This window comes from Mytilus galloprovincialis, chromosome 6 (genome assembly GCF_965363235.1).
Source record: "Mytilus galloprovincialis chromosome 6, xbMytGall1.hap1.1, whole genome shotgun sequence".
Lineage (NCBI taxonomy): Eukaryota > Metazoa > Mollusca > Bivalvia > Mytilida > Mytilidae > Mytilus > Mytilus galloprovincialis.
The window spans coordinates 89,040,518-89,054,445 of record NC_134843.1 but is presented as its reverse complement, the minus strand read 5'-3'; the positions used below and the strand labels follow the sequence as shown (position 1 = coordinate 89,054,445).

Genomic DNA, 13,928 nt, shown 5'->3' with positions numbered 1-13,928 from the left:
TGTCCAATAAAGAAAGATGACAATGGATGCTTAGTAATGTCAAAAGGTAATACTTAAACCAGATTTTGTCCAGTATAGTCTATAACATTTCCTAGCACAAAAGCAAAATCAACGCTAAATGATATTTTATAAAATATCACAAGAACAAAGACAGACCAAGTTTATGTACATATCACAAGCAAATTTGATTGATAAATAACAGTATTAAAGTAAAATAAAATATAAATAGCTATATGTTAAAGAGTACACAAATTTTAAAATTAAGTACATATTTATTTATCTAAAATACCTACATCATATAAATGGATAAACTTTGTCCAAAATTCAGTCCAACAATGTTGGATCACAGCAAATAATAACAATACTGACCATCTACTGTTCATACAAATAAGTTATAACATTAAATGAAAAACATCTAAATTCTTCTCAAATAATACAATCTAATATATGACATTCAAAACTTATTAAAGAGGGGGGACCTTTATCGGGACTCCAGAATTGGGTGTTTTTAAGCTCAGGATTTCAGGATCGGGCAGATCTTTTTCCAATTTCAGGGATTTACATTCCCCCTCATTAAAATAATGTACATGGGAACAATAATAAATATATCAAAGATATAATCACAAACAACAATTCAGGAAAAAAGAAACACTATAATATATAACTGAAAGATTTGGTATTTCAACTAAAACTGTTTAAACACTCGATATGGTATAAGGTAAATGCCAATAAAAATGGTGTCCTATTATTCAATGCAATGATATCACAACTGTGTGTTTGTGAACATATTGTGTCAATCAAATACTGTTAATGAACAACACAATCTCTAATAGTCTAAATTTCTGTTCATAATAGCATTAAATGCATATAGATTATTCACTGCTTTTTTTTTTATGCTTTAGCAATTTTTTAACACTAACACATTATTAATTTATATGCATTTTTCATTTAGAATGATTGATTGACTAATAATGAGTATTTTTTTATTTTATATATCTACACCAAAAATCAGCAAAATATATACATTGGGTAAAGTAGAAAAAAGTGTAGGATGGCATCATTGCATATCAGTAGAGGTCAAGTACTTTAAACTTGCTTTAGTTGCTATAAACATTCCGATTAAATTGGTCTTGTAAAATTTCACAATGGTTATTGTAGAGATCACTGCATTTCATGGTATGTTCTTGTTTGTAACTATTTATTATTTTACTAATTATAATTGCCGTTCATTTACATTCACAATCTGCCTTCAAAAGAAGCATACATTTTTGTTAATGTCCTTTTTTCTGTTGAACTAATAGGAGAAATAGCAGTAATATCGAAATAAAAAAAGAATTAAATTACAGAAATCGCTTAAATATTACAATTATTTAGTTTAATAATATGTACAGCATATTCAAAAAAACAATAAAAAATATTGGTTACCGATGAGTTAAAAAAGATATTTCAATTTTAATGCCAAAAAATAGCATTTTTGCACCAAAGGGAGATAATTTGGAGCTTTTTCAATGATATCTACATTCTAAAAGTCACATGGGGCCAACACTTTATGATTTTTGGAACAATTTTGTACCATATGATTAAGTAACAACTACTAAAGGTAATTAATAAAATTTTGTAATGAAAAATAAATATTTAATTTTTTTCTGAAAATCTTATACCCGCGATACCTCCTTAAGATCAAAAAGAGGAGATTTGAAATTGAAATCGGTTAACCCCACTTTATAATGTTCATGTTCCTGTCTTGAATATGGTATCTTGTCAGTGATTGTATATTACTGATAAGTATATGATGACTTCTAAAATGTCTTTTGCTTTTTTGTGTCAATAGGTTCCTGTCTAAAAGAGTTAAAGTAAAATCACAAAAATACAGAACACTTTGGAAAATTCAAATTGTGAAGCTCACCAAGCATTCAAACTAAGTCATACAAAAATGTACAACTTTCATGAGATTTTCTAGATCTGAGGAAAGTCAATTAAAACAAACCACAAATAATAAGTCAGAAGGATGTCAAATTGAAAAATCATAAAGTTCAAAGGAACTAATTGACATTGGTCTATACTATTCAATTGGTATCTTATTTTTTCTACACACCAAAATTAGCACAATGCATGTAAAAAGAATGTCAGGACAACTATTATAATTACTTTTATAGAATAACAAACAAAGTAAAAATTTAATGCCCTAGCCACAAACTGAGGCATGAAATCTGCCTTTTATCTTTACTGTTTTGGTGGTGCTGAAGGATATGGACTTTCTGTATATGGTGGAGGATCTACTAAATGATATCCTGGCTGAGAATAACCACTTTGTGGTTGATAGTTTGGTTGAGAAGGATATCCTGGCGGTGGTTGGTAGCTTGGTTGCGACAGCTTCTCCGGCATTTGTACATAGCTTGGTTGAGGATTCCCAGACAGAGATACATATCCTTGTTGAGGATGTCCCATGTGATCAGTATATACAGATTGTGGTGGGTATCCAGACTGTGGCTGATATCCTGGTTGTTGTTGTGGATAGCCAGCTGGTGGATGTGAATAGCCTGTTGGTTGTTGTGGATAGCCAGCTGGTTGTTGTCCTTGAAATGGCAGAGAAACTGGTTGTGAAGTTAGTGGTATTTCTGACTGATTTCCCGATCTCTGTGAATTTTAATAAAAAAAAGAATAAATTACACTCATTAAATACAAGTATACTACAACTCATTACAATTGATGACCATTTGTTTTTGGTGAAGGACATAACTTGAAAGTATTCTATGAGCTGAAGTCATGTTTAAAAATAGTATAAATCATTTCCGGTATTTTGTTTTGAATATGCTTTTACAAAAGCAAGCAATAACATTTTATATTTTCTGTTCTGTGTGCTATTTGATAGGTTGTTGCTTAATACCATGCCTTCTAAATTGTCAATTCTCTGCATAATATCTGAGTTAAGATCATTCATTTTCAACATTTCCTCTCTAAAATTTAACTGTGCACTAAAACAGTCATAACAAGAATGTGTCCCAAGTGCACGGATGCCCCATCTGCATTATCATTTTCTATGTTCAGTGGACTGTGAAAATGGTATAAAATTTCTAATTTGGCATTAAAATTAGACAGATTATATCATAGGGAACATGATTACTAAGTTTGAAGTTGATAGGACTTCAACTTCATCAAAAACTACCTCGACCAAAAACTTTAACCTGAAGCAGGACAAACCGACGAACAAACAAACAGGCGAATGGAGGCACAGACCAGAAAACATAATGCCCATAAATGGGGCATAAAAATATTTGATTTAAATAAGAAATACCTTGATGACAGCTCCTCTTTGTCTCCGTCTTTTACAGATATAACATGTAGCTAGAATTATACATATGATTAGTATGACTGAACCTGCAGCATAGTAATCCATGTCTGTATTGGTTATAATTTCATCACTGTTATCCCCACACTGATTGTAACCATCATTTTGGAAGGATTTAGATATACACTGACCCTGTCGACATCTGAACTCTTTTGTCTCATTACAAACACCTAAATGTATATAAAATATTATTGAATAGAGATCAAAAACAAATTCTTAGTGTAATGAGTTTATTTCTAATAGTTTTTTTATAATGTTTATAATAATCCCTGAAAATTTCAGTGATTATAGCATGCATGTATAGAACATAATCCCTTATTCTACAAATTCAATGTAACATATATATACATCCTTTCCCATTTCATGTGCTTTATTAAGGTACATGTTAGCTGTTCCATCTTATTTTAATCTCTCATGATTTTTCTAGTGGTGATAATGATTTACAAAAGAGGGTTCTAAATACTTTTAGACAATGAGAAAACAGAAAATTTATAGTTGTACATACATGACATATGTATAATAAAGTAAAATTGAGAATGGAAATGGGGAATGTGTCAAAGAGACAACAACCAAATGCCACCAATAAAGATTCATTTTATTCTTTCAGATGTGGACAAGTTCATTTATATACATATTATCTATTTGATATTATTCCCAACTTTGTACTTAGTTTATATCTATTTTACCCTATACAATAATGATCTTACTATATTGAACACATTTTGTATTATACGGTTCATTGAATCCAAAATACTCTATTTGGGCTCTTTGATATTTACTCACCACTGGCTATTGGACAAACTACCTTACTTAATAGTTGTTTAATCTGGTTCTATCTAGTTTACCAGTTCACCTATTGACTATATATATTGTACTTTTTAACTATATTGTCAATGCAGAAATAAGTAACACCAGAAACAACATCAAGAGCCGTAGCCAGCATTATAAGGTATTTACATTTAAGGGTTTTTCAAATTAGTTTATGGTTAAATGTTTTTGACTTAAATATTTTATTTAGTTTCATTTACTTTGCTAATTGTATTTCAAACTTTATATTTTCTTATTTTAATACCTGTAATTAACTTTCAATGTTATATAGTATTTTATATAGTAGTATGGTCAACTTACTTTAGTGAACAGTTTTCATTAGCATTGATTACAGTGCTTATCCAGTGACCTTTGGGGTATCACATTTGCAAAGACCAAAACAGTTTACCAAATTGCAGTCAGATTTCTACTCCAACTAACTGATCAACTGGTAAAATATTTTAGCAGATTGCTCAAGTGAAATGTTGTTAGTAAGAAGTGAGTGCTGTCAAATAAAAAGTATTACTTACCATTCAGATCCAGTCAGTTGATACTTTTGCCAATCATTTCTAACAAAAATAATAGCTTACTATAGTATGAGTCACTGAATAAAATGGTATAATTTTGACATGGAAACTTCTATCATAAATAAATATTATAAATGAATAGTTCAAAACATTGTTTTGTAGGTGTATATTTAATAGCTTTGTCTTCTAAGATGAAGTTATTGTGCAATTGTGATTCGAATAACATTTTCTATACAAATTACTGATCTGCTGTCATTAAAGGGAAATAATTTATATTGAGTTTAAATGTACACATAAAATTTAATCAATGATACGAGGCTTATGATTTTGCCTACAAAAAATTCATAAAAAAAAATGAAATGCAAAATTAGTATGAAGTTGAAGGGCATGTAGAACACAAATTAGAAAGGTTTTGCAAAATACTGCTTATAAGTTATCTTGTGCTCCTTGGTAGACAATCCCTTATACTTTAAACAATTCAACATTTTGCAAAACAGCTGTTAATCGTCTTTCATCATTAAATAAGTTTCATCTTTCATTTTAGAACAGAGGATAAAAGTTAAATAATAACAGAAATAATGTTACAAACAAATTAAATGGGGAAATTTGATATTTGTCAGACAGAACAAAATTTTGCTGATTATTTGTAATGTAAATTATTTCCCTTTATTGCCAGCAGATCAGTAATTTGTATACAAAATGTTATTCGAATCACAATTGCACAATAACTTCATCTTAGAAGACAAAGCTATAAAATATACACCTACAAAACAATGTTTTGAACTATTCATTTATAATATTTATTTATGATAGAAGTTTCCATGTTAAAATTAGACCATTTTATTCAGTGACTCATACTATAGTATGATATTATTTGTGTTAGAAATGATTGACAAAGGTATCAATTGACTGGATCTGGATGGTAAGTATAACTTTTTATTTGACAGCACTCACTTCATACTAACAACATTTCACTTGAGCAATCTGCTAAAATATTTTACCAGTTGATCAGTTAGTTGGAGTAGAAATCTGACTGCAATTTGGTAAACTGTTTTGGTCTTTGCTAATGTGATACCCCAAAGGTCACTGGATAAGCACAGTAACAAATTGTTTACATTCAGAGTTGTCATTTAACTGTGTTTTGCATTATTATTTATTTGCAATTGTGTAATTAAACATAATATTCATTATTTGCTACAAAATGATATATTCATATGCATTTATATGTAAAGTTGTATTTATTTGTCATTATCTGTATATTATAAGATCTGTCGTTGCCTTCTATATTATATTTATTAAAATATCTGAACTTTCTGCAATTCGATTTATCTGAGCCTTATTCCACCTGGTCACACAGATATATATAATAAATCAAAAATCTGGAGAATAGAAGTACAAATTTTCAAGAGGGACAAAAGATACCAGAGGGACAGTCAAGTGCATGTACATTTTTTGTAGACATGAAAGTGCATCAAAGATATAAAAGTGCACCAAAGATATGAACGTGCAACAAAGTGCATGTAGATATGAAAAAAATCATAGTTTGACTTTAAAGTGCATTTAAACATTTAAGGTTGATTGATTGGTTCCAATGTAATTTTATCATTTCTGAAATTCTTGTACAGTGTATCTAAATATTTTATATAAACATGATAAATGCACATATATCACATGTATATACCTGTATGAAATGAAGTAAACAACAGTTCAAATCCTGTGTCTTGTTTTCTATAGTCACTCGTGAACCTGAGAGTCAGATATTGTCCACTAGTGTAATAAGCTCTTCTAGGGTCATAGTCACCACAAATCTTTAAATCAGAATCTGTAAAAATACAGGTATATCTAGTATCTTAATAACCTTCTATCTTTGCTATAAAAATATTGAATCACCTAAACTAGTTTGCTGCAATGACACTCAATAAAAAAGTCAATACTCATGATAATTAGCCTTTCATAATCCTTGTCAATTTAAAGATAATATTTGGTTTATACTGATATATAAACTTTGAATGGTCTTTTGCTTAATCATGTTAATCAAAAAACATTTTAAACTTGTAAATAAAATTAAAATATTGTTCTATATTTATTTCTCCCTTTTTTCAGAAGAACAATGACAACAAATCCCAGGAACACAATTGTCAAGACTATATATAAGTTGTATGACAACAAATACTAGGAACAGTATTGTGTAGATGGAAACAACAATTACCTGGAACACTGTTGTTATATGTAGTTGATCCATCAAATAATTCCAGGTAATCTTCACAAGTATTCTCAATTCTTCCCTTTTTCTCTTTTATATCAATCTCAGTAAAATATACCATGATTTGTCTGTCATCAGGAGCCTTAATTGTTAACTGGCATTTCATGTTTGGCCCATACGTTAGAAAGATTGTTAGATCTAAGTTTCCAGATTCAATATTTTCCTCTTCCATATCAATTACTTCTCCACATCTGTCATCCATGTAGTAATCTGGAATTATAAATATGAAAACAGATTTTTGATTTTCAACATTTTCAGTCTTATCTATAAAAATTTGAAAAAAAAAAACATATTGGCTTATATACTGTACTTAAATATACAGCTTGCTGATGCAAACTGTTTTAGCAATAAATAGTTTAGACGTCTCTTATCACCATCATCAACAGTGGCAGATCTCCAGGATCAAGAACTTTTTATAAGGAGGGGGTGCTGATTGACCTAAAAAGGGAGGATCCAGTCATGCTTCCGTGATTCTCTATATAATCAACCAAATTTTTCCCACAAAAGGTCCAGACCACCCCCCTTCCACTGGCCTTGGATCCACCTTTGATCACCAGGGATCTTTAAACTATAAACAAAATATTCAAATACATGTATATATCCTAATTGTCTGTCTTGTAGAAGTTTGTTCTATACAAATAATGTTTATGAATGTTAAACAAATTGACTAAACACAGTGATAAAGATAAGATCTTAGTATAATATTTTCAAATAAGACATAAAATTGAGAATGGAAATGGGGAATGTGCCAAAGAGACAACAATTCGACCATAGAGCAGACAACAGCAGAAGGTCACCAACAGGTCTTCAATGCAACGAGAAATTTCTGCACCCGGAGACGTCCTTCAGCTGGCCCCTAAACAAATATACTAGTTCAGTGATAATGAACGCCCTACTAAACTCCAAATTGTACACAAGAAACTAAAAGTTAAAATAATACAAGACTAACAAAGGCCAGAGGCTCCTGACTTGAGACAGGCGCAAAAATGTGGCGGGGTTAAACATGTTTGTCATGTTTGTGAGATCTACATATCATTTATGTCACATGTCAAGTGCATGAATACAAGTTGAAGTGTAAGCTAAAGGGCATTGAACATGTAGTTTCAGAGAAGAAGATTTTTATAAAAGATTACAAAAATTTACAAAAAATTGTTAAAAATTGACTATGAGATGATGAGGGCAATAACTTCTAAAGGGGTCTATTGACCATTTTGGTCATGCAAAAAATATTTGTAGATCTTACTTTGCTGAACAATTTTGCTGTTTACAGTTTATATCTGTATCTATTATAATATTCAAGATAATAAGCAAAATCTGCAAAATTTCCTTAAAATTACCAATTTAGAGTCAGCAGCCCAACAAACTGTTGTCTGATGTGTCTGAAAATTTCAGAGCAGATAGATCTTGACCCGCACGGTGAACATTTGTATCCTATTTCAGATTTGTTCTAAATGCTAAATAGCATAGGTGGATTCAGGGTTGGGGGTGTGGCACCAGCAATATAGTGAATTTGTTAATTTGTAGGTTCTTTGTTAATCTCAGTGAAATTTAATATTTACTTTTTAAGTAATATGAAAATGTGCAATGTCAACATAAAACAAAACAAATAAATATAGATGTATCAGTAGTTAAATAAGTAAACAGCTAAAGTTACATAATTTGAGACACATATAATTGTGTAAAAACATTTATCAGTCAAAGACTAAAACTATTAAGAATGTAGAGCAAGAAAAAACCAAAATAAAAATGTTGAGCATCCATTTGTTGCAATGAAATCATATCTAACCATGTAGATGTATTTATTTCTAAAATCAGTCAGTGACAGTCTAATGCTTTATGTATGCATAAGAATAAAATCTCAGATTTTTTAACTACAATGTACATGTGTTATGAAGAAAAATATAAGTTAAAAATCTCATTGCATCATAAATTTGATAAAGTATTATACAATATAACATTAAAAATTTCATTGCATCATAAATTTAATAAAGTATTATACAATATAACAAAGTCAATCACATAGCTTCAAAAATCAAAAATATTTAAAATTCAAACTTGATCATGTTGATTTTGAATTGCATAAATTTATAAACATTAAAATAGTTTTAACTTGTTTTCCGCTTACCTATAATGCCAACAAACTAACATATTTTCTATTTTTCCAGCAACAGCAACAAATTTACTATGTTGCTGGTGCCGGTCAAATAGCAATTTCTATAGTTAAAGCATTTTGAAGATAATTTGATCAGAGTCTGCAAAATTGCAAAATTTGCCTTTTTTTTTTTTTAAAGTTAACGGATGACGACCACGTCAAGTTATGAGAAAAGCTCATTTGGACCTGTTGGGCCAGGTGAGATAAAGAAAGGTAGGTGGAAAAAAACCTGTCAAAATAGGTGCAATTTGGGTACCCTCACATTAGGCAGAATAGGAAAAATTTGTAAACATTTCTTCTTCTTTATCATGTTTATAGGTTTTCCGTAGTCCTTCAATTAACTGAAGATTATTTACTGTTTGCGCAGCGTGGCCTATATATATTTATTTACAAAAACAAAAACATTTGGAAATAAATTTGAGGTGCGTAATTTAATTTTTTAAAATTGTGATTAAACATGTTAAAACTATGTACATAGGCTAATAATGAGTTAGATGAATTTGTGGAGAACAGCTGGTGTGAGATGTTCTCTGAATGTGTTGACTGTGGCAACAGAGAATGGTTGCATTGGCAATAAGTTCCACTGAGTTATGGTATATATGGAAAAAATGAATATTTATATGTATCTGTTTTTGGTTGAAATGTGTCTAAAAGTATAATTATGGTTTTTGCAGGTACTACTGTCTGATGGTATGAGAATAGCAGATGGTATAGCTACGATTTGATGTACTATTTTGTAGAACATTATTAACCTTGTGCGTGTTCTTCTTTCCTGTAGAGTTGGCCAGTTTAGGGTGTTTATCATATCTGTCGGGCTACTGATGTTATGGTATCTGTTACAGACATATCTGGCAGCTCGCCTTTGGACCATCTCGATTTTAGAGGTTTGTTCAACTGTGTGAGGGTCCCATACTGAACATAAATATTCCAGTTTAGGACGGACTAGTGCCAGATATGCCCGAGTTTTGATGTTCTGACATGATGTTTTTAAGTTTCTTTTTAAGAAGCCCAGAGATTTGTTGCCATTAGCTATGATGTTGTCTGTATGTTTTGAACATTTTAGGTTTGCTTGAAGTGTAATGCCCAGATATTTAGCCGAAGAGACAAGTTCCAGTTTGTGATTGTGGAGGATATGGTCATGTTTAAATGGGTTTTTCTTCTGTGAGACTGTAAGGACTGTGCATTTGTCTGGATGGAAAGCCATTAACCAGTCTTGCTCCCACCTAGCAGCTGGATCTAAATCTAACTGTAGTGCATCACAGTCACTTTGAGATTTGATGGTTTTGTAGATGATACTGTCATCGGCAAACAGTCTCAGCTTACTGGATGATAGGTATTCTGGTAGGTCATTAATGTATACCAAGAATAATACTGGGTCCAGAACTGTGCCTTGAGGGACACCTGAGGTGACTGGGGCTAGGTCAGATCACTCTCCAACCAGGACAACTGTTTGTGTTCTGTCATTTGGAAAGGCAGAGACCCAGTTTAAAGTCCATTAAAATGAAGTCTATTTGAGTGTTGTTGTTATTATTTGCTGCAAGTTCTTGGATGAATGAAATAAGTTGAGTTTCACAAGATCTAGACTGACGGAAGCCATGCTGGAGGTCATACAGTATATTGTTCTTTTCAAGATGGTTGATGATGTGTTTAGTGATGATATACTCCATAAGTTTACAGGATATAGTCAATGATATAGGACGGTAATTTTCTGGTTTATATTTTCCCCCTTTTTTGAATACTGGTGCTTTGTTGGCGTGTTTCCACTCTTTTGGTGTAATGCTAGTTTCAAGTGATATTTTGAAAATAAGTGTGAAAATTGGAGCTGTTTGGTCTTTGAGTTCTTTTAGTATTCTGCCGCTGATGTTGTCTGGGCCGGTTGCCTTATGTGGGTTTAAATTGTGTAGGAGTTTCTTGACACCAGGTAAAGATATTTCAAGTGGTGTTATCACAGGGTGTGAGCTAGGACCTTTGTCTGGAATGGTGTTATTTGATTCAGTTGTAAACACTGATTGGAATTGTTTGTTGAGGATGTCTGCCTTTTGCTTTGTATCAGCTATTAACTGTCCTTCTTTTTTCATTGGTGCGACACCGGTGTTATCTGTGCACAGTGATTTAATAGCTTTTTACATGTTTTACTGTGCTTATCCAGTGACCTTTGGGGTATCACAATAGCAATGGCTCAAACAGTTTACCAAATTGCAGTTAGATTTCTTCTCCAACTAACTGATCAACTGGTAAAATGTTTTAGCAGATTGCTCAAGTGAAATGTTGTTAGTATGAAGTGAGTGCTGTAAAATCAAAAGTAATACTTACCATCCAGATCCAGTTAGTTGATATCTTTGTCATTTGTTTCAAACACAAAAATGACTTACTATAGTATGAGTCACTGAATAAGAAGGTCTAATTTTGACATGGAAACTTCTATCATAAATAGATTTTATAAATAAATAGTTGAAAACATTGTTTTGTAAGTCTATAATTTATAGCTCCGTTTTCCAACAACAAGTTAGTGCATAATTGTAATTTGGATTTTTTTTTCTAAAGCAATTACTTATCTGCTACCATTAAAGGGAAATAATTTACATTACTGAAAATCAACAAAATGTTGTCACAACTTTTGTCTGACAAATATCAACTTTCCTCATTTAATTTGTTTGTAACATTACTTTTATGATTATTAAACTTTTATCCTCTGTTTTGAAAAGAAACAATGAAATTTATTTTTAAGATGATTAAAATTTTGAAAAAAATTGTAGGCAAAATCAGAAGCCAGGTATCATTGATTAATTTTTTAGTGTACAATAACTCGATAAAAATTATTTCCCTTTAATGCCAGCAGATCAGTAATTTGTATAGAAAATATTATACGAATCATAATTACACAATAACTTTGTCTTAGAAGACAAAGCTATAAAATATACATCTACAAAACAATGGTTTGAACTATTTATTTATAAAATCTATTTATGATAGAAGTTTCGATGTCAAAATTAGACCTTCTTATTCAGTGACTCATACTATAGTAAGTCATTTTTGTGTTTGAAACAAATGACAAAGATATCAACTAACTGGATCTGGATGGTAAGTATTACTTTTGATTTTACAGCACTCACTTCATACTAACAACATTTCACTTGAGCAATCTGCTAAAACATTTTACCAGTTGATCAGTTAGTTGGAGAAGAAATCTAACTGCAATTTGGTAAACTGTTTTGGCCATTGCTATTATGATACCCCAAAGGTCACTGGATAAGCACTGTAATTAGGTTTAGATTGATTGTTGCACTGTTGGTCAGGTTCATTTATGGGTAGGTCTAATATCATTTTTTTCAATATAAAAAATATATAAAGGAGGGGGAATAGGAGGGGTCCTGATCCCGAAATCCCGGACTTAAAAAAACGAAATCCCGAGGTCCCGAATTTAAATAAAGTTAATCCCGACTTAGATTGTGGTTAACATAATTGAAAACTATCCTGTGATCGTGATGAATTATTTTGGCCATGCAATGCTGGCTGTAAACTTTCACCCACATTTATCATAAGTTGATGATCCAATTACAAAAGGTAGCAACATCAACATCAGCTGCAGATACTGAATCGCCATCATTAATTAGCGGAAGTTATTATTGCCGAATATGTAATTTCCACAACAGAAAATATCGTTCCTTTCCCCATGCCCAGAAGAATCCTCGACATCGAATTTTGAAGATTTTTCAAAATCAAACTTTTAGATTGATACGATGTCGGTTTACATGCGGAGAGAATTTGCAAAACTGGCAAGTCTTAAACCAATCATTAATCATGGAAAAACTAACGGCCTAAAAGTAGGAAACAAGACGTTTCGCCCAAGGAGCCAATATAATGGCCTTGTTTGATTCGGACTTGGTCGTTTCGGCAATGCAATATAATTATATATAAATGTATATATTCAAGATAAAAACCACGAATTTGACAGATCCAATTAATTAAAATGGCACAGACATAGCACTAGACACAGTTCATAGACAATATGCCTTCTTTTACTTTATAAAGGAGTCCCAACCCATATACAGTCAGAGCTCAGACATAAATAAGTCTGAATCTGCTTTTGACTCATAGAGGTCTACATTTGTAAGTTTTATGATTAGTCTCCCTTTAATGCAAGACAAATTAAGACTTTAATAAGTCAAATATTGTTAAGCAAGAAATAATTGACCAGAATCAAAAAGTTTCAAATATCGACTCCTACAAGTCGAAAAGTAATCAAAATTGGTTAACTTCAAGACCCACGCATATTCATAAGGAGGTCATGCATCTAAATCAAATAATGACAACATTGAAAGACAATGCTTTGTCTTCTAAAGAAAAATATGAATGAGAGTCTAAAAAATCGGAGATAATGTTAATTAACCTTACAATGCAACCACCTGGAACTACACTTAATGAGGAAAAACATCTGTGTTTAGTAAAGATGTTCAATTAGACAATTACATATAGATAGCTCAAGTCCTTGTGAACTGTCAGACAGGTTTTTGCTGTCATTGGTTGTATAGTTTGGCCACCAAGTGAAATTAACGTTTTTCATCAACATAAATAGACCTAAACAAGTCTGTCATTTTATGACTTAGATAAGTCTAAAATTGAAAACACATTTTTATGATAAATACATGTTTTGACTTCTTTAAGTCAAAAACAAAAATTGACTTGTTTATGTCTGAGCTCTGACTGATATATGCATACACCGAATCCATGACAAATCGCCCCACTGGCAAATCGCCTCACACCTAATCGCCCCACTTTTTCACAAACTCGCCCGACTTTCTAAAAAAAACGCCCCACTCTTGTTTACCA

General features: G+C 31.4%; 2 protein-coding genes across 3 annotated transcripts in view; one reads left to right on the top strand and one right to left on the bottom strand.

Annotated features, from left to right (window-relative positions):
* Positions 1–718: 718 nt before the first annotated feature.
* Positions 719–12,779, bottom strand: LOC143080645 (uncharacterized). The gene is made up of 5 exons (XM_076256590.1): positions 12,630–12,779; positions 6,893–7,156; positions 6,365–6,505; positions 3,296–3,519; positions 719–2,637 (listed from the first exon to the last, which is right to left on the bottom strand). Exons 1-5 carry the CDS (start codon positions 12,703–12,705, stop codon positions 2,224–2,226), a joined length of 1,119 nt encoding a protein of 372 aa, XP_076112705.1. The 5' UTR covers positions 12,706–12,779; the 3' UTR covers positions 719–2,223.
* LOC143080643 (putative arginine--tRNA ligase, mitochondrial) overlaps positions 12,594–13,928 on the top strand; it is a 26,164-nt gene continuing 24,829 nt past the window's right edge. Inside the window, exon 1 of one of the 2 annotated variants that reach the window (XM_076256588.1) lies at positions 12,594–12,662. In XM_076256588.1, the coding sequence (XP_076112703.1) occupies positions 12,645–12,662 (18 nt within the window). In that variant the 5' untranslated portion in view covers positions 12,594–12,644. Of the gene's footprint in view, positions 12,663–12,811; positions 12,875–13,928 lie in introns of those variants that run through there. The other variant, XM_076256586.1, reaches the window with a different exon arrangement.

Bases quoted from the DNA above. Each gene is read 5' to 3' on its own strand.
- LOC143080645 (XM_076256590.1), bottom strand. From the start codon at position 12,705: ATGATGGCGATTCAGTATCTGCAGCTGATGTTGATGTTGCTACCTTTT. The intron at 6,506-6,892 runs GTAATTGTTGTT...GTATTTTTACAG, and splicing joins ATATAACAACAGTGTTCCAG to ATTCTGATTTAAAGATTTGT. The intron at 2,638-3,295 runs GTATTTCTTATT...TAAAATTCACAG, and splicing joins AAAGAGGAGCTGTCATCAAG to AGATCGGGAAATCAGTCAGA.